Source organism: Danaus plexippus, chromosome 11 (genome assembly GCF_018135715.1).
Source record: "Danaus plexippus chromosome 11, MEX_DaPlex, whole genome shotgun sequence".
NCBI lineage: Eukaryota > Metazoa > Arthropoda > Insecta > Lepidoptera > Nymphalidae > Danaus > Danaus plexippus.
Window position 1 is genome coordinate 8,600,230 of NC_083544.1, and position 21,882 is coordinate 8,622,111.

Below are 21,882 nucleotides of genomic sequence, written 5' to 3' on the forward strand. Positions count from 1 at the left end.
ATTTTTCGTTTTGTTTAAGATAAAATAATAATTATGTAATAAAAATATATTTAGTTGCAACACTAATGTATATGTCATATTTTTAGCTATCAATATTATACAAAAGTTAATCAATGAAAAGCGTCTCCGGTGACCGGTCAGCCTCATTTGAATTTTCATTGCATTTGCCGGTGTCCGTCCAATTTTCAAAATTAATCCAAAAGTATTATCAAACATAAAATACAATGTCAGTTCAAACCATTTTACTGGATTTTTCTTTGGATCCAGCTCGCTTAGGTGATGAAAGTGGTCAGAAAACAGTATTTAGTCACCTGGAAACAGTGCTTAAAGATTATGTTCCTAATCTTATATTAGCGGCCGATATTAAAATAGATGATGGCTCTTTGAAACTATTAACTGGTAAACGGGGTACAACGGTGTCCGTTAGATTATTTGATCGAGGTCTAGTCACCGTAAATATTGAATATTATAAGGAAGACTCTGAAGAACCATTAATCAACTTCAAGGTTAGTTCAATACGACCAAAATAGAACAGCTGTATTAGCGCAATGTGTCTGAATGCGGCATATATTTAGAATCTATTTCTGAAAGTCATATAAAATTTTCGAGTATCAACATAGTGAAATGTTAAATAATTTTGTTTTTTGTTCCTTGTTATTGAAATAATAACTATAATAACACAAAATATGTAACACAATGTATTTAAAACCAATGAACTAACCATAATACAGTTTTTAATAAAACAACAAAATAATTAGGTTTAGAAGAAACATTCAAGATCATTTAAATAAACGGAATGAAGTTTGAGTGTTTCTTGTTGTAGAACACAAAGCTACTGGAAAATTCTGTAAAAATATCTTTGGAGTGTGAACGAATTAAATTAATGCCAACTATAAAACGAGGCTATAAATATGATGTGTATTTAACCAGCTCAGGTAGACATGATACCTCTTGGAATGTTAGCACGGAGCACATTGTAACATGACATGCATTACAACTGCTTCATAGGTAGAGTTCAACAATTATGCACTTTGTTTGAATGTAATCTGTTAATGCAACTTATTAAAAATTAAGTGCATTTAATTTTTTTTTAGGTTTATCTTTTGTATACAATTTTTAAAAATTAATGATAAATTGTATGGTATAGTAGATTATGAACAGATCTATTACTAGTATAGTAGAATATATCAAAATAGTTTATGCATTCACACATACAAACTGCCTCACTGCTTTACAATCACATGAATTACGTTATTTTTACTTAAAAATGCATTTATTTTTAGACAACCACATACAAAGTTGTTGAATATCATCACTATCTCAAGCATCATAGCCTTTATGTAGAATTTTCCAGTAATATTGTGAGGATGCCAATTCTGTAATGTTAGTACACGCATGACGCCATTGCAAAAATTTTTTGTTCTTCTCTTTTATGAGTTTTTGTATTCCGATAGTCGACCAAGTTATTGGAAAGCCAGCTGCAAAAATACATCACAGTCATAAAATCTCAGCCGTACCCATCTATAAAGCGTTGCTTATTCAGCAAGTATTACACCACTTCAGGTAAGCGAGATTTCTTTTATATGCAAATAACAAGTAAGATGTAACTATTTTACCTTTAACATATTTGTCAAAACCCTTTATATAAATAAATAAGTATCTATACAATAATCAGCACAGGAAAAGATAAAATCAATTAAAATGTTCATCGTTTTATGATTACATTTAATTGCTAATGTATTTTCGGACTGGTATACTCTTAATCCATACTATGCCACACCTGCAATAAACGTCTTTTCTTCCACATAAAGTGCTGTCAATGTGACTTAACTTTCTTAACAGTATTCCTATGTGTCAGAGGATATGAGTGTTGAAATTCCCCGTCTCAACATTCACTTGCCATTCGCATATATATTTATATACAAAAATTTTTCATAACATTAATATATTTCGTTAAACTATACTAATGGATTGTTTTTTTTTTACAACTCATCAAATCGTATCTCTATTAGAAGAAAAAATACTTGCTTCCTTTAAATATATAACGGTTTTTAAGTATCCGAAAACAAAAATATTTTAAAAAAATTGGTTTCGAAACGAACGTGAAATATAATTTCGTGTTATATAATATGTAACACGAAATTTAATGTTAATGAAGTTTTTGGCAGATATCACGTCTTCAGCTTCATGTAATTACGACCGTGAAAATAGAATGTGAGATGAATCGCAACAATTATGTGCAGAGTAGTCAATTGCATTACACAGAAATAAGACCACCTATTGGAAATTCTTAATACCACTTTATTCTTAATAACTTTTTACAGTAAATAGGGCATTTACACACTAGATCGGATATGGTTTTATTTATTCACTGTCAGTATTAAGCTAATCAGCCATTAAGACAGTATCTAGAAAAACGATTTCCTCGATGTTTATGTTGCTAGTTTGATGTTAATTGTTGTCATATATAAAGCGTGTTGCAGACGAACGACTGCTCGAGTACGATATCGATGGCGTTGTCTTCGATGAGCGCTCGCCCTTCCAGCGGGTGCAGGTTGTTCATTCCAGAACATTCGGGAACATGCTGGTGCTGGATGACCTGCAAAGTGAGTTCAAATATTATTATACTATAAATATTAAAGCATACTTTGATGGTTTTGTAACTTGTATTCTTGTGTGGTCCTTTTAATATTCATATTAATATATAAATGTTCTAAAAGAAAACTATTAGGTCAAATAATAATTAATTGATTCATCTATCTACGAGTTAAACACTCGTTAAAGTCGGTTCGGGGGTTTTCGAGATTATGCGCAACAGAAGATAGACAAAAAAATGGAAAAGTATGATGTACAGTAAAAGCTCCCTTCGCGGTTCCGTCATTCGCGTTTGCACTATTCGCAGATTTAAAAAATGCAACCCAATTTCTATATTCGCGGTTAAATATTTCTTTATTCGCGGATCTAAAATTTCATACAAAATCCCAATGGGTTTAACGCAATACCTTGACCTAAGCCGCATTTATCGCCTTCGCCGCCAACACCTCGGTCGCTGTGTTCAATGTAGACTAACAGAAAGAAAGCTGCTGAAATGCTGGAAGATATTTGACAGCAAAATGCATCGTAAACATAAAACAATCATTGGAAGAACTGAAACCACACACATTGAAGTCATACTGGAAAACATTGTGGCCTGCTCTGACTGCGGACAATTACAAAGAAGCCGTGCAAATTCAAACTTTGGCGGCAAATATAGCCGGAATTGCAAATGGAATAGGACGAGATGGGTTCGATAGAATAAAGTCAAGAGATTTTAGACAGATTAAATCAGATAGAATCAAGTGACATTCAGAAATTGCTGGAACCGCAAAATGAAGATTTGACTGAAACCGACGCGGAGGGGAGGTTAAATTCACAGCCCGTTGAAGAAGAGGCTTTAACAAGCACAGGAAATGTGACATTTACACTGAAAAATCTTAGTGAAGGATTGAGAATGGCAAATGAGCTTTGCGATTACTTTGTGAACATTGATCTATGTATAGAACAAAGTAATGTTAAGAGGCAAATGGTTAATGCGACTCCTGATTATCAGTCTGAATTGAAGGAGCTATTAAAAACTGCCAAGCAAGAGAAAAAGTCGTGGTGGCCTGGAGGTTAAAGGACCGCCTCTCATGCGTGAGGGCGCGGGTTGGAAACCTGGCAAGTACCAATGTGATTTGTCATAGTCATATGTACTTTCTAATAGTATTTAGACGCCACTGACGGACGGTGAAGGAAAACATCGTGAGGAAACCTGGTCTTATAATTTCAAATTATAAGTTTGAAATCGCCAACCCGTCTTGAGCAAGCGTGGCGATTAATGCTCAAACCTTCTCCATGCGAGAAGAGGCTTATGCTCAGCAGTGGGCTTCCGATAGGCTGATGATGAAGCAAGAGAAAACAACTAAATTCCTAAAACCATTGCCTAAGAATGAGGATAATAGTTAATCAAAATGTTCAAAAACTTCAATAAATTTTATTTTCTTATACATATATTTGTGTTTTTTATTTTGCCACCTAGGAACGTGTTCCCTATAGACCCATATAAGTTACCATTCTGTATTCACGGTTTCTGTAGTCGCGGAATATTCATGGAACATATACCCCGCGAATAACGAGGTTTTACTGTACCTAGCCTCTGTACATCAAAAGTATTTAATTAAACATTGTAAATAGACAGTACAATTTTGTAAGTAACAGCTTGGCAAATTAATTACTTATTATGTCTTAATATTTGCATATACATTTTTTACACTAGTGCAAAAATTTACAATAAGTAATTTTTTGTTTTGTTACAATCTACACTTCACGAGCAGTTACCCGCGACTTCGTCGGTGTAAATAAAATACAAAATTAGAATGATAAGAATTAAGAAAAACAAGTGCGAGTCGGACTCGCCCATGAAGGGTTCCGTAGCAGCAAGTAGAGGACATAATATAAAAGCTATTGTAGTGCGTTGTAACTTTGATGTTTTATAAAAAAAATAACTTGGTTTTACATAATGTTTGTATGAACGACTAAGGGGCCGTTCAAGTATTACGTAAGCAGATTTACTACAATTTTTTACCCCCCATCCCCCTTGTCAGCAAAAGTAAACAAAGCTCTTACCCCCTCCCACCATGCTTACGTAAACATTTTTTTTTAATATTATAATAATTATAATTTTAAAAATAAGAAAATAGATTTAGGATAAAGATTAGATTTGATTGATACCGCATTCAATATAGAGTAAGGTCCAAAAATATTATAATCTTACAAACATAACAAACTTATTTAATTTTTGGTACACGCATGAAATTCAAATTAACAATCTTCAGTCCATGATACCCGTATCCATGATTCTAAGTTTTCGATGACATTGGTTTGCTTGGATTGCTGCTCAGTATTGTGAGTCTGCTCCCTTCCATTTAATTTTGGAATGTCTACGTCGTTATCATTCAACATCATGATGCTCTAAATTTTGAATAATGCTCATCAGTTCATTAGCACGACGAGCAGCGACTCTTACAGGTCTTACTTTCCTATCAGTGTGCGTGTTTACTTTGTTATGGATCTCCTCGATGTGACGATTTAGTGACTTGACGGAAGCATGATATAGAACTTGAACGAAGTCAATATTCACTCGCTATAGTATCCAAATGAAACAATACACTGACAGAGGAAATTACGACAAGTGAATAGCGCGCGGTAATTCCCCTTCTTGGTTTTAAAACGAGTGCCTAAACGTCTGCATTTTTTACGGGAATCCCTGAAAATGCTTTTCGTTTTCAAGCTAAGACAATGTGAGGTTTCCCATTCGGTAAAAAAGTAAATAACTACCGATGACGTAATCATCATCTACACTCCCCTACCCCCCATGTCATCCAAAATAAGCAAAGCAAAGAACCCCCCGCCCTCCCATAGTGCTTACGTAATACTTGAACGGCCCCTAAGTTGTATATGCGTTTTTCGAAAATGTAATATTTCTTAAAAACTAATAATGGTATCTCGTTCAAACCGATTTTCGTTGAAAGTTTCCGTTGAAATCTCCAGCATATTTTTTTTAGTTTTCTCACTCTCTTATTTTAATAGTTAGAAGGGGGGAGGGGGCACTCATTTTTCCATTTTAGAAGCATCAATCTTTCCAACAATTCATTCTGACGAAAAATGGTTTTAGGAACCTTAATGTCTTTTTTTAAGCCCTATCCACAGACACCCATCACGTATAGGTTAGCTGAAATTTTTTTTTTAATCAGTTCCATGTATGGAGTGCCCCTTTAATTTTTAAATTTATTAATTTTATTCAAAATTCGAATAGCGGTTACCAGAATACATCATCCTACAAAGTTTCAACTATGCAGGCCCAACAGTTTCGGAAATAAATGGCTGTGACATACGGACGGACGGACGGATAGGCGCACATGACGAATCTATAAGGCTTCCGTTTTTTGCCATTTGGCTACGGAACTCTAAAAAAAGCAATTAAAAACTTTTAAGTACTTAGGTACTTCATACACTCACAGGAACAAAACAAAAACGTCCCTAAATGCTAAACTAATAAAAATAATCTGACCTTATGTAACTGAACTAAATAAAAAAGGAAGAAAAACTATCTACTACTAAGTGGTTTTGTGATGGATAAATACTTCTTCTAACAAAAAATACCCACCGTTTCTACCCATTCTAAAATCAAACAAATTTATAAGTAAACCTATTTATACATGGCCACTTAAAAACTAAGAAAAAAAAACGGTTGTACTAAAATAATCAAAATATTCATAAATTAATGTTAAAGTAAAACAATACAAGAGAAAATAACAATATTATAAAACACGTATAAAGCGAAATCCTCGCAGTGGTATATCTTAAAAGTTCGTCAATGGTAGAAGAATTAAATCTCATCGCGTGTTCACCCCCAGGTGTTTTGTCAGCTTGAATGACAATATTATGTTCTCAGATGGCATCCGATCCAAAGCTAATTTGAACATGTTTACTAAATTGGTGTTCTGGTGAAAAAACATTTGTTTCTTGAACAATGGTTCTCCTCATTTTAGGATTGTGAGCACAACACTCATTAATTTGCACATCTGAAGTGCCCATAAAATATATTTTTTTAAATGTATGATATGCAACTGGTGGGGGTAACAGTGACCCCAGTGAGTGATAATTTTGTTCCTGTATCTGTAATTTTTAAACATTTGTCCAATTATTATTTCCGATATATATATTAATACAAACTTGAATATTATGAAAAAAATGAGGATATAACACGTTGAAATTGGGTATGAAGTTATCCTGTATAAGATGTGTAGCACCAAACGACGTCATCTGGAAACAATTATCATATTTCTGAATGTTGACCCATAATGCTTAGAATCATTGCCAATCCCAGAAATTAAAGAGTGTAAACGATTTGGTGGTGGGACATCAGCACAACATAATGCAGTAAACTCATCACTGTATTTCCCCAATTTTCACCGGTTTGTCAGCACAATAATCTGCTGCCGGATAATAGTGGAATGCATGTCGTTCCAGAATCACTGGAGCACTGCATTTGTGGAAACGCTCAATTTTATTATGTGATACTCGCTGTTGTTGTGTTTGATATGCACGAACATGTTTCATTCTGAGCCTATCAACTTCATTCTCACTCAATAAAGAACGCACTTTAGACAAAAGTACGACTATTTTCTTACACCCTCCTCCCCTGGGCCCTTCAGGCCCAAATTTAAAGGGTAGGTGTCTTCGGGACACCCACCCCTCCCGGTGACGCTATCAAAATCATTAGGGTTACTAGCTACAGTCGAGCCGAAACTTTAAAAAAAAGTTTATTTTCTTGATTTCTCTCTCCGGTCATCACTGCAATTGCAGGTAAGGTATCTCTTCACACATGATTGACTGCGACGACCTAAGTCAGGTCGTCTTCTCCCAGGCATCGTAAATTATAGTAATCAATATGTGAAAAATTCCTTCGAACTTAGCAGTGAAGTGTCTGTATCACAAAGAATCAACATAAAAATTGTAATTTACTTCAAAGGTCTCTATTACAAAGGATCGCCGAAGTACGAAAGTTCTCCCTCACGGATCGGTAATTAATCATAAGGAAAAAAATACACTATTTGTCTCAGTTATCGATCGAAAATTGCCATAGAGGATGGGTCGACATATGAGATAGTGGTCAAATGTCAAATGTTAGGGTTTAGTTCAGAAATTTAAAATTGATCAATCAATATAAAAATATATGTCATACATAGTTAACGACTATATAGTTATTCTAACAACCGCAGCTAGCAAAACTATTATTTTTTACCTAATGAGCATAAATTAGTAGTTAAAAAGAAATAAAAATTCTAATTAATTATTCATTTTAAACTATTCTTTCAAGCTGATTTCTAAATGACATGACGGGAAACACATCAAATTAAAAACGTGTTTTTTTTAATTTAATTCCGAGCATTTTCATATATATTCACTTTTTAAACCTTCCCTGGTCGAACACGAACATTACAAGACTAAGATTAGTCAAATCGGTCCAGCCAGTGACGAGTTTTAACGAGACTAACGAACAGCAATTCATTTATATATATATAGATAGTTCATTACCCTTCATAGTCATTTGTCGCATATAATTACGTTTAAATGATCAAAATATGTATATGTATTTTGAAATCGACTTTAAGACCTCCTAATTTTATGCTTTGAAGGAACAATTATTCTGTCGTACATAATTGCGCTGATAACCCGACATTTTGTTTTTAGACTTATGATTACCTAACCTAGTAACCTATACTCGTGTCTCAGAGATAGTTCTAACTAGTTGCAGTATATTAATTTCAGTTACACTGTTTTTTTTTATTGTAGAATTTTAACACGCTTCCATACATACAAGTTAAAAACATAATCCATATTTTTTTCTTGGCAGACAAATTAGCATTATTTCATATATATACCAACGTTGATACTATCTTAAGAAATATCGAACTCGAAAGTACATATTAATCTTAAGCGTACTCTCTTAAGTGAATATAAGTTAGGTATATTTAAACATAACTTTCACAAAAAACCTTTACACCACAACCTCATTAACGCGTAAATAAATGGCTAATGACATGAATTAAATCTTATTCTTTATTTCACATTAAATTTTGCGATAGCAAATAGCAATAACGTTTCAAATTCACATTACATTCGATACATATTAATTTTATACAAAAACCGTTAAATAATTTAAAAAGAGAACGAAAGTATCTGCTTGGGAAACATTTGCTAATGATAAGAGTCGTGACGTTGAACAAGGTAACTGTTATAAAGTGAGATTAAATGAAAGTCTGTCTGTGCAACGTAAAATTTTAAGGACCAAAATCTTTTATATTACTATTATTTGTTACAAAACTAATACAAATATTTAAGATCTCGTAACATTTCCCATGACATATTTGCATTTTCTGCAGTTTTAATATATATATATATATATATATATGTACCTTATTGAAAAGAAGTACAACACAAATTAAATTTCGATTTTCTTTCTAATTTGAGACTTATTTCTAAATTAAGCAAACCTTAGTTGACCTACATAGTAAGAATTATATTCTCTACCACGGTAAAATAGACCTTATAACCTGCGTTGAAGGTAAATATTAAATTTGCTGAAAAATCACTTAACTCATTCTTTGTTATTACTTTATCATTTTTAGGCTAAACCTATTTGAATAGTCTAATAGTCCTTTGGTAAAAACTGACAATTAATTAATGTAAAATACTTCTAGTTCCGTCTCTAATGTGATAATTTGCTATGGGAGATAGACTTTAAAAGAACTCTTTTATAAACAAAAGCATTATTCAGATTGCCGCCATTTTGTGATGCACAATACATGTAAATGACGTCATCATAACATTATTTTTATTCAGCCTATGTTATTATATCGCAGTTACATAGACATGAAAAAACTTTATCCAATTATATTTCTGTATAAAGATTTGAAAATGAGGTTTGTAAAATATTTTCAGATATCTCAGAGGCTGACCTTATTTACACTGAAACTTTGATGCAGAGAGGAAAAGAGAGCTACGAGGGAAAAGAAATTATTATTCTAGGTAAGTACGTTATTAGTTTCAGCTAAAAATAAGTAATTAATATGCTATTCCGTTCAATTTGTTTCTTGATAATGCAGTTATATAATAGTGTAGACGGAATAAATGTAATTGGATATAACATGTTCTTAGTAACTAAACTTATTTATATAGATGATATTATAATATATGTCTTCTAATTTGCGAACGTGCATAAAATGTAACATGTTATAAATCGGTAAACTAACGAGATAGACGTAGTTATTTTAAACAAATTACTGAATAATGTTTATCTTAGAACAACCTTTTATATATAATCTGTGTAATATTTAAATCCATTATTAAAAATGAAAAAAAATACATATTTTATTAGTACATAATAATTTAATGTTTATATTATAAAATTATGAAATAAGCCCTTAATATTATTATACATATTATGTAAGAGAAGGTATTTTTTATAATTCTAAGTACGTCATAGTAGGCGCTAATGCAGTAAAATATCGGACGTTCCTAACGCGGACCAATTATACAGGTCGCACCGATTAACCCCAATATAGGCTGTATATATAACACCTTCGTAGCACGTTACAGATTATAAAGAATATATATCATTAAAATAATATGTACGTTAGAGTTATATGGAATTTAAATATATTTATACCCAAGATCCCGGGATGAGTTTTAAACGTTCAAGTAATTGTTCAATTTATTATTGTAAGCTTTTTTTAATACATCAGTCATTTGACAGTTAAATGAAACTTATATTTTCGGATTCCCATATCAGAATTCTCTCTCGTCCCATTCTTCATTCTCGTCTCGTCTGCCCGTGTTCACGGCTGCTGCAAAGTCGCCGAATCGTCGGGAGTATGCAGTTAAAAATAATAAAATAACGCATGGTAATCCGAAAATATTAGTTTCATTTAAATGAATACTCGAAAATCTTGGATCTCATCATATGACAGCCAGTGACGTCATTATCAACCTGTCGTGTTGATAATTAAGCGTTGTTCATTCTACATATTATTGACTAAATAAGTTTTTTTTATGTAGAGGGTTAAAAAAAATTATGTGTGTAAAATTCCGTCTTCCAGGTGGCGGCGACGGTGCTCTACTGTACGAGCTATTGAAAGAGAATCCCAAGTACGTGTGGATGTTGGAGATAGATGAAGTCGTGATGAAAGCCTGCAACAAGCACCTGCGGAGTATCTGCGGAGACGTGCTCGAGAGGAGACAGGGTCGGAACTACGAGGTGAGGGTTACAACTTACAACGGCGGCTTCATGATATACATGTGATATGTTGTGGTCGTGACGACTTACTCTACGGTTTTGAAACAGTAACATTATATGGTACTAGGTATTACAGCATGAAGTAGACCTAATATAATAGTCTGTATAAAAATAAATTAATCACCAAAAAAAAAAATCACAATGACATCTAAGTTTTTCGCGAGTATTTCATTGAAATAAAACTAATATTTTTCTGATTTACTACTGTCTACTGTCTAGTCTGCTCGCAATCACGGTTGCTGCAAAGTAACCGAAACGTCGGGAGTATGTAGGTAGTTTAAAATAATAAATACGCATGGTATAATCCCAAAAATATTAGTTTTAAAAAACAAAAACATCAATCTAAAATTTTTATTCAATTAAAATGTATGTAATATAGTCCCCAGCTATCTAGTTTCAGGGACGTATGAAGTTCAAAAACATGGTATTTTAATGGGTATAATTTAATTAATTTTGACACGAGCTCTCCGGTTGAAGGCCGATGACGTTACACGATATTAAAATGGCGTTTATTTAGACGCATATTAAAGGAAATTTAATATTATTATAATATCATGAGTTTCCTTAATTCTTATTTTCTAAAACGGTCTCATAAAATTGTATTGACGAGGGATTTGAAAGACGCGGTCCTTCAATCATCTCATTACGTTCTAAATTTAACATTTTGGTTAATTTAAAATTTTAACGGTAAATTAAAAAATAATGCCGGAAGCCAGTGCCGACCAAAAACTTTAAGAAATTTCATGCATTCCCGATACTGACGATCCTTCTCAGTAAAATATTTACAACACATCAATCAATATATCTCACGGCACACGTTTTGTAATTTTCGTTTCCATCTCGCCCCAGTCCGAGCAAGTTTAACAGTTGTAATATTAAATTTCAGATAATAGTAGAGGACTGCATGGTTACGATAGACAAGCTGTGCTCCCAGAACCGCAAAGTGGATTTTGTGTTTGGTGACCTCACCGACATCCCGATATCCGAGTCCCCCGGCGGAGAGCTGTGGGAGTTCATGATCAACATACTGGATGCTGCCTTCAGGGTACTCAAACCGACGGGCAAGTTTATGACCCATGTGAGTGACCTTGGACACCCACACACACACCACGAATAACTTTCATAGCTAACTTAATGTACATTAATATCTGAACGGATTTGTATTAAATTTATTACAAGAGTCTGTTTGTACAGATACATTTACAATTATTTTGTCAGTTTCAGGCTGGGTACTTAGCAATCTATTGTCCAATGAAACTAGATAAATTTTGTAAACATATGTCAGTGGTTATATCGTATTTTTTATCCTTTTTCGTTGGCTTTGATTAATTATAACTGATTGCGTACTCTCAGGTTTGATGGTTACGTGTGCTGTTCTTAGCAAGTGTTCTTACGCGTTTCTGAATAACACTAGATATAAAAAAATCTTTTGTAGTAAATTAAGTAAATGGCGCCTCATACTATTGATAACTATCACCAGGGCAACGGCGCGACCTCCCCCGCTTCACTTGAACTGTACGAGCGCGTGCTGAACGACATGCAGCCAAAAGTTGCCTTCCAAAAATGCAAGGCGTTCGTGCCATCCTTCCTCGAAGACTGGATCTTCTACCAGATAGGTTTCCACGACCAGAAGTGATGCTCCGCCGATAGTATTAATCACACGGGTATTTATATAATTTGACCTTGATTGTATTATTTCTGATTCGGGCGCTCCATATTTAGTCGAATGTGAATATTATTTGTTTAAGGTTACATACATTTGTGAAAGAAAAATAAATACTAATATATATATGATTCTGTACATTTCTTTAATGTGATAATAATTATTATTTTTTAATCTAAAACGTCACAGCGACAGAAATAACTATAACAGATCGCCTAAGCAGAATAAATTTTGAACACATTTACATAATCACAATTTTTAATAATTTCTCTTGAACAATAAATTTGAATTTAGAATAATTATAAATCAGCAAAATGTATTACAATTATGTCACAAACAATTCAGTGTCATCTGAGACAAAATATTAGGAAAATGTCTGTGTGTGGGCCGCCTTATACTTGATTAATGTCTAACATAGTCAAGGATTGTCTTTCACTGTACATGTAGTTGTTGAAGACATTTAATACCAAAACGACCAAGCCAAGATGCATTGTAGTATTACTAGGTATAGTTTAGGTTTAAGACTTAAGTGCAGCATTCACTGTAGAACACTTATTAGCTTGTTTTTTGTTCGACAATAAAATTATTAGAAGACATCACGATTGTTTTATTCCCCTTAGCAGATAAATGAAACTACAAAAAAAAATCTTAATCATTTTATCATACATAATATAATATTACAAAAATTATAAAGTGTGAATTTGATTAAATATCTCATATTTATATACCTTGACCATAACACATGAGTGTACGCTGTTATTATATTTACATAACGATTGATGATATTACAGAGGCTTGTTAGTACATTCAATAGACTCGCGTAATGGTATAGAAGTAATAATAGAAGGAGAATTTTTACTGAAGAAAATTAAATTAAAAATCTGTAATAAAAAATAAAATGTGCAAATGAAGTGAAATTAGGCAATTTCCACTCTAGTTGTACACAATAGACTGTTGTAGCTTTTGGAGTAACTGGTATCACAAAAACTGACGTCAATTTCGAAAGCCAACCCATTTTCAAATGACGTAATATATATATGGTACCTTTACATAATATGTTAATGTATTTGCAGCTGAATTCAAACTGCCTGTCTTCAGATATGGTTGTATTTTATAATAGAATGTTATAACATCAACTTAGGAAAAGTTGGTACTAAACTGAATAATCTTAATGAATAAACAAAATACAATTTTATTAAAATATTTGCCTCTTAAATATCATCACGACAAATAATCATAGAACATATTTTCTTAACAGTATGTTACTGGACTCAACAATAAACAAATATCCTTATATAGCAATCAACTTAAATCTTATATCCGTAATAGTATTATTCAGCTTGTCTAAGCCTAGCCAGTCTTTGAGTAAGTTCGTCCTGTTCTTGAGAAACTACTGTGGCTGTACCGACCGACGTGCTGGGGACCCCGGATGGCAGTTCCATGTTCAACTCCAAGCTGAAAATAATTAATGTGTTTTATTATAAATAAAAACTATATAAATATTTTAACCTATGTCCTTTTTAAGTCTTGATTATTTAAAATAAACGAAGTTAGAAACAATTAATATTTTGCACTTAAAAATAACTATCTGGATGAATAAGCCCAGCTCATGACTGAATAAAAATAAAATATCCTGAAGTAACAAAAAAATCAATATATAGAAACATTATAGCCCTTAGTTAATCAATAAATCAAACATTTTCAAAAGTATATAGTTATGTAGTCAGTCAGATAATATTTACCCAGCCTCGTCAGCGACTTGCTGTAACAGCTTTTCAACGTCGCCCTGAGGTACTGTTGTTGTAGTCGTTTGTGACATTGCATTCTCCATGTATGATGACTGAACATCCAGATCCTCAAACTGACTCTCAAATTTGTCCATCAGAGTGGATATCTTCTCAAGATTCATTGATTTCATTGCAGCATCCATTGCTTTCACAACTCCCGCCATTGAATTTGTTACCTGAAAGGTTTTTAAGTATGATCAACATGAAAATTTTTTCAAAAATGATTTCTTCCTTATAAAAATAAACACCTCCAGACTACAGCAAATGGAAATGACTAAAGTTCAAATTAAAAGAAATAAAAATTTACATAATATGAAATTAGATATAAAGTGAGAGTATTATCTTAAAAGGTTTAGATCTAAAATCTACATTGTTTAAATACACTACAATATAACTGTGTTTACCTTCCTTGTAGTAAGAGCGGTCTGCACTCTACTAGACACAGCATCAACCCTTGCAGACATTCTGAGGTAATTAATAGCTTGATTCTTTTGTCTTATAGCATTTTCGGCATGTATTCTAGCAACTTCCATATTACCCTTTTGTATGGCTTTCTTTGCCTTGTCCTTTTCTAACTTCTCTTCTTTTTCGCATTTCTTTGAATTTCGTTCTAGTTCTTTTACAGCAAATTTTAAATTAAATAGGTGCTCTGACAAATTATGTTAAGGAAAATGTAAAATAACCACTTTACTAGCAGAAATGTTAACAAGAAAATACTTAAATAACAGTGACATTACCTAAATTTTATACTACAAATTATTTCTTACCATGATTATTAAATATGTACCAATTTTAATAAAAAAGGATACTTTCCATAGCAGACGATGACATTTCGTTCCCCAGCTTGACGGCTTTTTCGAAAATTTATAAATAAAAAGAACAGGCAAAGGCCTTTCACTAATTGTGACTTTAATGTAAAGCTTTTAAAGTAATTTAATCACAATCTTTATAAAGATGAGTCACAACTTTACTCAAAGATTCAAACAAATAGTGACTGTAGAAATGTCACCGTTTTTGTCAATGTCTGGAAAGATGATTGCAGATAGTAAAAAAAAATGTAATATCACGGATACACACACATAATACTTATTTAAGTATTAATTTACGGTATTATTGCCTTTCAAAAGAAAATATATATTTCAATAGACTGTTGCAACATTCCTTTCTTAATGTTTTTCTACAAATGTATGCAAAAATAAATGTTATTAATTCATACCCCTTACATTTAAAAAAAAAATATATTAAACCTTGTTACATTTATTAAATTAATTATTGACAACTTTAATTCTATAAAGATTACATTTTAAATGTCATCAAATTAAGTCTTTTTGTAAATGCGATGCTAGTAAGAGTTTCTCAGATAGTTTTAGTATCTCAATGTTGGTACTTATTTTGAAGCTATGTGATACTGTCAAAATTAAAAACAGACGAAAAGTCATTGAAGTCTGATTTTAGAATTGGAAGGGGCTGTACAGAGTTGTGTTTAATAATCTGAAATATTTATAGAAATCCCTTTAGTTTTTAATTTATAAATAGTTTGTTTTAAATTTTAGTGTTAATATTTAAATATTAATCGTATTATTTTTGCTTTTTCCTTGTTTGTGACAAGTATAAACTCGAAGTAACATATTGGTATAGAACGTTCTTTGGGCGTAAAAAGAAAATGGCGTGTGCTACTCTCAAAAGAAATTTGGATTCCACAATGTCCATGGCGCAAATGCCGGCAAAGCGGCGAAGATGTGCTCAATTTGCCGCAAGCTCAAGCACAAGTCCCGGAATAAAAATGTCTCAAACTTCTGGAAGTTCTGTTTTTGGAGAAACCGTTAGTGCATCTGCAAAATATACCCCAGGTTTGTTTATTTTTGTATAGCTAGGTGCTTTGACCAACAAATACTTTGTTAGAGAATTAAAATCTGCATTTTTATAGTTATGTATTTAATTGATATATTAGTCAGCTGTTTTATTTATCGCCATTGTTTTTTTTTTACAATCATGAATATTATTTTTATCGCGTTAGAAAGAGACAGACAGAGTATTGTATGATGACCGTTGGGCGTATTGGTTTTGTTTTTTTTTTTCTTATTCTATGTAAGGAAAAAATGAGAAAGGTCTACATTTGAGTCCTGTACAATGTAAGCGCATTGCAGTTATTCGGGTAAACTTTAACGCCAAAACTACCTGCATTCACAAAGAGTTTAATAAGCGTACGATGTTAGGAATTTTGAAAAGTAACATTTTCGATTGCCTTGCAAAAAAACCTTATCTTAATAAAATAACTACGTGAGGTTCTTTAACAAATTATTTTTGGTTTAAGAAATATATATATAACAAAACCATGACTGGAATGTTTAAATATTGTCTGCTCAAATTCATTGTATTTTTTTAATTTCCACAAAATGTTATATTAACGACTACTTTTTTAATATAGGTATATAATTTTCCAAAGTACTGTAGTAGCAGTGGTAATAAGGGCAAGAATAATATCATATTATTAATATAAAGTTGTTACTTTTCTCTCAGGGTCTCAATTATGTTGACCTAGTATTGTACTGTAAACAGTCTTTCTGCTTAATGGTAATTGGGTTATAATTACATTATTTGAATAAATTTATTTAACAAATGGCTTATTCATAATTTTCTAGAAATTATTTCATTGCAATACATTAACATTTCCTGTATTATTTTTCTATTGCTATATGAAATCTTATCTGTTAATAATAATTGCATTTGATTTGTTTTGCAAATTAATTGTAAGTGAATAAATTGTGGTCCCAGAGCTATCTCTGCCATGTTATATTAAATATCTTTTAGAATTTTTAAATTTTTAGGAAAAAAATTATTTAGAACCATATTCAGGGTCATAAAACAATAATTTCTGTTTTTTATAATGATTTTGATCTCATTTGTATCATTTTCTTATTAAATTGGTAATTTTTATAAAAACTTCAATGACAGTCTTTTATTAAGATGGAGTATCCTTATATGGAAAAATAATTAATATTTACGGAGGCTGTTTATTGAGTACTCTATATTAAAAAAATATATTAATTGAATTAGTCCTGTCTTAGTTGTTAGGAATTTTAGACAATTTTTCCTAATTAAAGTATAAGATATTTTTTTTAACAGTGGTTGTATTTATTATTATATGAGTACAAGGAAAAAATACATTTTAACATTTTGTAAATTTAAATGGTAATTAAATACCACTGTTTTGTTAATATTTGTATAAACAAATTAGTTCAGTATGCAGGTGATTTAAATATTAAATGATTGCTAGAACATGATAGTCTGATGTTATATGAATCTTGGTTTACAATGAGATAATAAAAGATTTATTCACTCTATAAGATAATTAGAAGAAACTACTAGAGGTGATAATGTGTAATAAAAATATTTTCCATAATTACGCCATTTACAACAAAGAAGATGGAAAGCTTTTATAATAATTATTTATAACATAGGTTAATATTCTGTTTAACTTACATCATACTTGCCATAGATTTCATCTAGCTACGTGTATAAAATATTTTTTTATATATTCAAAGTAAACGTTAATACATAGGGAAACATTACATGATATCATATAGTAATTAGTGCATGTTGTGTTCACAGAGCGTATGGCACAGGAGCTGTGTGACGAGATAATGCGGCTTCGTCGTCGGCGTCAGCTGCGCCTGGCGTCCGGAGCGGCCGCGTCGTGCTCGAGTTCCAGTGGCAGCGAGGGCGACTGCAGCCCGCCCAGGGCACACTCCACCAAGAAGGTCCACCATCGCGCGCTATTCACATTCAAACAGGTGATTAACTCTACGTGTATTAAATGAGTAACGACTACCACGATCTTATACACTCAAACTAAACTCGAGCAATGTATTTTTTCATTTATATATTAACTATCAAAGATACAGAACTCGTGGTAAGGGGTCACCTTGAAATTTTTAAGCGTCCAATTGATTTGATTTAATGTTATCTTAATATTAGTTGCATATTTTGAAGTTCTCTGTTTCATTGTTATATTTAGTTACTTTTGTGATATTCTTGTTTTACTAAAGAAAAAATTGTTCAACAACAAATTGAAAATTGCCATAATGTATTAAATTGCTTCGTCTATAATTTGAAAAACATTAGAAAGTTTTCAGACAACTGTTAGTTACATATGTTTCATATTAATAAGTAATAATTATACTCTCTTACTAAGGCACTATATCAATACATATTATAAAACAAAATCGGTAAAGATAAACGGAAAAACTACTGCATCGATTATCAAACAGTTATCACCACTCAATAGCGTGATTCTCGAGGAAGGTTTTAGTATATAATTAGTTAAGTTTTTGTGTTTACTTGTGTGTACATTAGCGATATTTCTTAAAAATGTCGGGAAAAAATGAGCCGTCTGAGAGCATTTAACGAAAACGCTGCCTAAAGTCTTTGAAATATAACATAATATATGATGGAATTGTGATCTACAGAAAAGTCCGCGTTGGCATATGTCTATACCTTAAGGATAACATAGTATATCCATTTTACAACTTTTAAACATTGGCATTTCTAAAGCGTTTATTGGAAAGCTATTCACATAAATACGGTACTAAATCTTATCAAAATAAATTACTTAGTTTTCAAGCCTACATCAGTAACAGTAAATTGCTTTTTAAATCATTTAAATCGGGCGCACCATTTGAAAGTTATCATAATATAAGTTGAATAATTCTCAAAATCAACTAGGCTATTTTATATTTTTTATACAGAGGCCGTGCGAAGCTGGCATCTAGTTTTATTTAAATCTTAGGTAGATGGTTTTATTATCAGATAAATAATAATTATAATAAAAAAACTTTTGCGATAATTATACGTATAAAAACACTAAGATTTCATTGTAAAATTTGTTAATTTTTTTATAAACTAATCTATCAATTATAGTATAGCTCTCAATAAGACACAAGTATATGAATATTCAATACTGAGTTCATTTAATTTTGCCAATATCTTTGTTGTGTTACGTATCACTAATGTTCGCTTGTTTTATTTCCAGGTCCGTGCGATCTGCGAACGTATGCTCCGTGAGCAGGAGGCAGCTCTCCGTGCTGAGTACACCTCTGTCTTGCACACCAAGCTCGACGAACAATACGCATCATTCGTACGGTTCAACATTGACCAGGTAGTATCAGAATAACGATTTCTATTCATATCATATAGCATGCCTTTATAGCACACATCGAAAATACTAAGTGTGAACCCCAAGTATTAATTTAGAATGGCAATACTTAGTTTTGGTCGGAATTTTATCTAGTGTTGTTTGTTCAGCACTTTATAATGTTGTATTTTGAGTCTGTCTCTACATGTAAAGGTGATAATGTCTTCAATGTATGTTGAAAAGTCAATATAGAGAAAGGATTACTTCAGAACCATTAACACAGTGTATTGTGGACATTCCCATATAAGTGTCCTCTTAGACAAATCATGTTTTAGCATTATACAAATTTATATTATTTTCTTTTTCAAAATTGTATTTTTATATTACATATATCTTTATTAGTATTTAGCAAAAAAAAAATTTATATTTTTTTAAATTCAAAAGTAATATTTTACTCTATAGTAATAATTATAAAAAGAAACCTATTTACATTTTCAAGGATGAAATTTCTAAGATTTAGTAAAATTGGTACAAAATAATTTGGTTAACGCCATAAAAATAAGCTTAACATCGAAGTTGTATCTGAATATTTGTCTTAATATGTTTATAATGCTTCAGGTACAGCGCCGACCCCCCGCAAACACATGTATGCCACTCGGAATGGATGCTGAACATCACATGCATCAAGACCTTGTACCCAGCTGTGAGTTGACACCTACCTTCGATTATTATATTAAATACCTAATATCAATTTCTCATTACACACTCTTCTGTTTCAGATCTGTCCTAATAATAAAGGTATAATGTTTGTGTTGTGCTGACACAAAAAAAATATCAAGACAAACATATTTTGGTATATGTGAATATTATATGCGGGAGTAACGTAGAGTATCCTAACGATTCAATATGTACATTGTGATCAGTGGGACTTGACTGTGATGTATATTGTAAATGACAAGCCCTACGGTTGCAGTATTATAAAAGTAAAGGTTTAAATTCCAGTCAATAGTACAGTTGGTCGGGCGCCCGTACCACATCCAGGATTACAATATCATGACAGCAAAGTTCCATGGAGTGTTCATGCCACATAAACATAAATTAGCTTTTAATGCTTAGTTAAGATTTGCTGCATAATTGTGTTCATAGACTGAGAGATTCAAAATGTTAATGAGACTTGGGCTAGCCCCGTTCTGAAAGTACTGGAGGCGGCTGCAGCGGAACAAATGAACGGTTTGTTTTCTAAAATGTATGTGACAGATACTATAGTTAGACATAGAATATCTAATAACACAAATAAATTCACACCGAGTGCCTGTTAAGAATCATTCTCATGTGTTGGTTGCGAATTAGTTAGCCATAATTATTATTTTTGTTTAATTAATTTTTAACTTACTTTAGTGTTGTCGAAATATAGCTGTAATAACTATATAAATTATATTTTTATTTGTCAAGTTTGTACTGTGTTTGGTTTAATACAGATTTTCTTATGACAGAATGGCCTTTTGTATCAGACTAATTGATATTCTCTCCTCACTGTTCGCTTTGATTATCTGTAATTATGTATGAAATAAACTACTTGTATTGTATTGTTTTACTCTTGAATGAAACTGAATCTGATCCAAGAAGAAGGTAACAGTAGATGATGCTAAGTAGCTTTATTTAAATTTTTAAGTTATTTTTTTCTCAGTAATGTATTGCTCTGTTTATTACATGGCTGAGATTTCTTTTTAAGCATTATTGGGCTTTTTTTACAATAATTTAGTTAAACGTTTTATTGAATACAAACAGGATATAATTTGTTACCAAGCATTATTCAATAAAAATTAGGATAGGTCTTTTTTAAATTGTATTATCAGCTCATTAGTAGGTTATTGGCGTTTAAGAACTGAAAATAAATTAGCTAAACACCACTAAATTTGCTTTTCTTTTCAACCCTGTTCTAAAATAATATTTCTAACACAGATTTTGAAACGGATTTTTTACATAATATTAGGTTTTTGCTTCGAAACAAATTCAAAGGTTTTAGTTAATAGTTTTCAAGTTCATTAAGGAAAAATATTAAACATATATGTAGAGTGGTTTGAAAATTCTATATTACGTACTAGAGCACGAGCCCTTGAACCCCAGACCTACGTTATTTTATAAAAGCTGAAAGTTTGTCAGTGGATGCTCCCAACCAGTGGCGTACACACCATACATGCAAATAAGCACTGCATACCCTACCCATATAACAACTAAACTTCTATTGTTTAATTCTTACTTGCATACTTTTAATCATACATAACGCAATACGAATGTTTACAAACATTTAATATATTTTGAGTCACGATATAGTAAAATTGTTAAAAGTGTCACCTATCAACGTAAAAACTAACATTTTCGATTGGCCGCTGCTAACTGCTAGCACCGCTATGCAGCC

The 21,882-nt window shown here is 31.8% G+C and overlaps 3 protein-coding genes across 3 annotated transcripts; 2 read left to right on the forward strand and 1 right to left on the reverse strand.

Annotated features, from left to right (window-relative positions):
* The first annotated feature begins 90 nt into the window (after positions 1–90).
* On the forward strand, positions 91–13,139 carry LOC116765543 (spermine synthase). The gene is made up of 7 exons (XM_032655038.2): positions 91–506; positions 1,455–1,563; positions 2,484–2,606; positions 9,526–9,612; positions 10,683–10,840; positions 11,766–11,957; positions 12,360–13,139. The coding sequence occupies exons 1-7, from the start codon at positions 225–227 to the stop codon at positions 12,513–12,515; spliced, it is 1,107 nt and encodes a 368-aa protein (XP_032510929.1). The 5' UTR covers positions 91–224; the 3' UTR covers positions 12,516–13,139.
* Positions 13,140–13,183: 44 nt separating this feature from the next.
* Positions 13,184–15,330, reverse strand: LOC116765544 (charged multivesicular body protein 1b). The gene is made up of 4 exons (XM_032655039.2): positions 15,139–15,330; positions 14,734–14,978; positions 14,285–14,505; positions 13,184–13,997 (listed from the first exon to the last, which is right to left on the reverse strand). Exons 1-4 carry the CDS (start codon positions 15,158–15,160, stop codon positions 13,874–13,876), a joined length of 612 nt encoding a protein of 203 aa, XP_032510930.1. The 5' UTR covers positions 15,161–15,330; the 3' UTR covers positions 13,184–13,873.
* Positions 15,331–15,757: 427 nt separating this feature from the next.
* On the forward strand, positions 15,758–21,378 carry LOC116765596 (akirin-like). The gene is made up of 5 exons (XM_032655126.2): positions 15,758–16,179; positions 17,942–18,123; positions 19,362–19,487; positions 20,082–20,166; positions 20,243–21,378. The coding sequence occupies exons 1-5, from the start codon at positions 15,993–15,995 to the stop codon at positions 20,251–20,253; spliced, it is 591 nt and encodes a 196-aa protein (XP_032511017.1). The 5' UTR covers positions 15,758–15,992; the 3' UTR covers positions 20,254–21,378.
* Positions 21,379–21,882: the final 504 nt, after the last annotated feature.

Bases quoted from the DNA above. Each gene is read 5' to 3' on its own strand.
- LOC116765543 (XM_032655038.2), top strand. From the start codon at position 225: ATGTCAGTTCAAACCATTTTACTGGATTTTTCTTTGGATCCAGCTCGC. The intron at 2,607-9,525 runs GTGAGTTCAAAT...AAATATTTTCAG, and splicing joins GGTGCTGGATGACCTGCAAA to ATATCTCAGAGGCTGACCTT. The intron at 11,958-12,359 runs GTGAGTGACCTT...AACTATCACCAG, and splicing joins CGGGCAAGTTTATGACCCAT to GGCAACGGCGCGACCTCCCC.
- LOC116765544 (XM_032655039.2), bottom strand. From the start codon at position 15,160: ATGTCATCGTCTGCTATGGAAA. The intron at 14,506-14,733 runs GTAAACACAGTT...AAAACCTTTCAG, and splicing joins CCGCTCTTACTACAAGGAAG to GTAACAAATTCAATGGCGGG. The intron at 13,998-14,284 runs GTAAATATTATC...AATTATTTTCAG, and splicing joins CAAGTCGCTGACGAGGCTGG to CTTGGAGTTGAACATGGAAC.
- LOC116765596 (XM_032655126.2), top strand. From the start codon at position 15,993: ATGGCGTGTGCTACTCTCAAAAGAAATTTGGATTCCACAATGTCCATG. The intron at 18,124-19,361 runs GTGATTAACTCT...TTTTATTTCCAG, and splicing joins CGCTATTCACATTCAAACAG to GTCCGTGCGATCTGCGAACG. The intron at 19,488-20,081 runs GTAGTATCAGAA...ATAATGCTTCAG, and splicing joins TACGGTTCAACATTGACCAG to GTACAGCGCCGACCCCCCGC.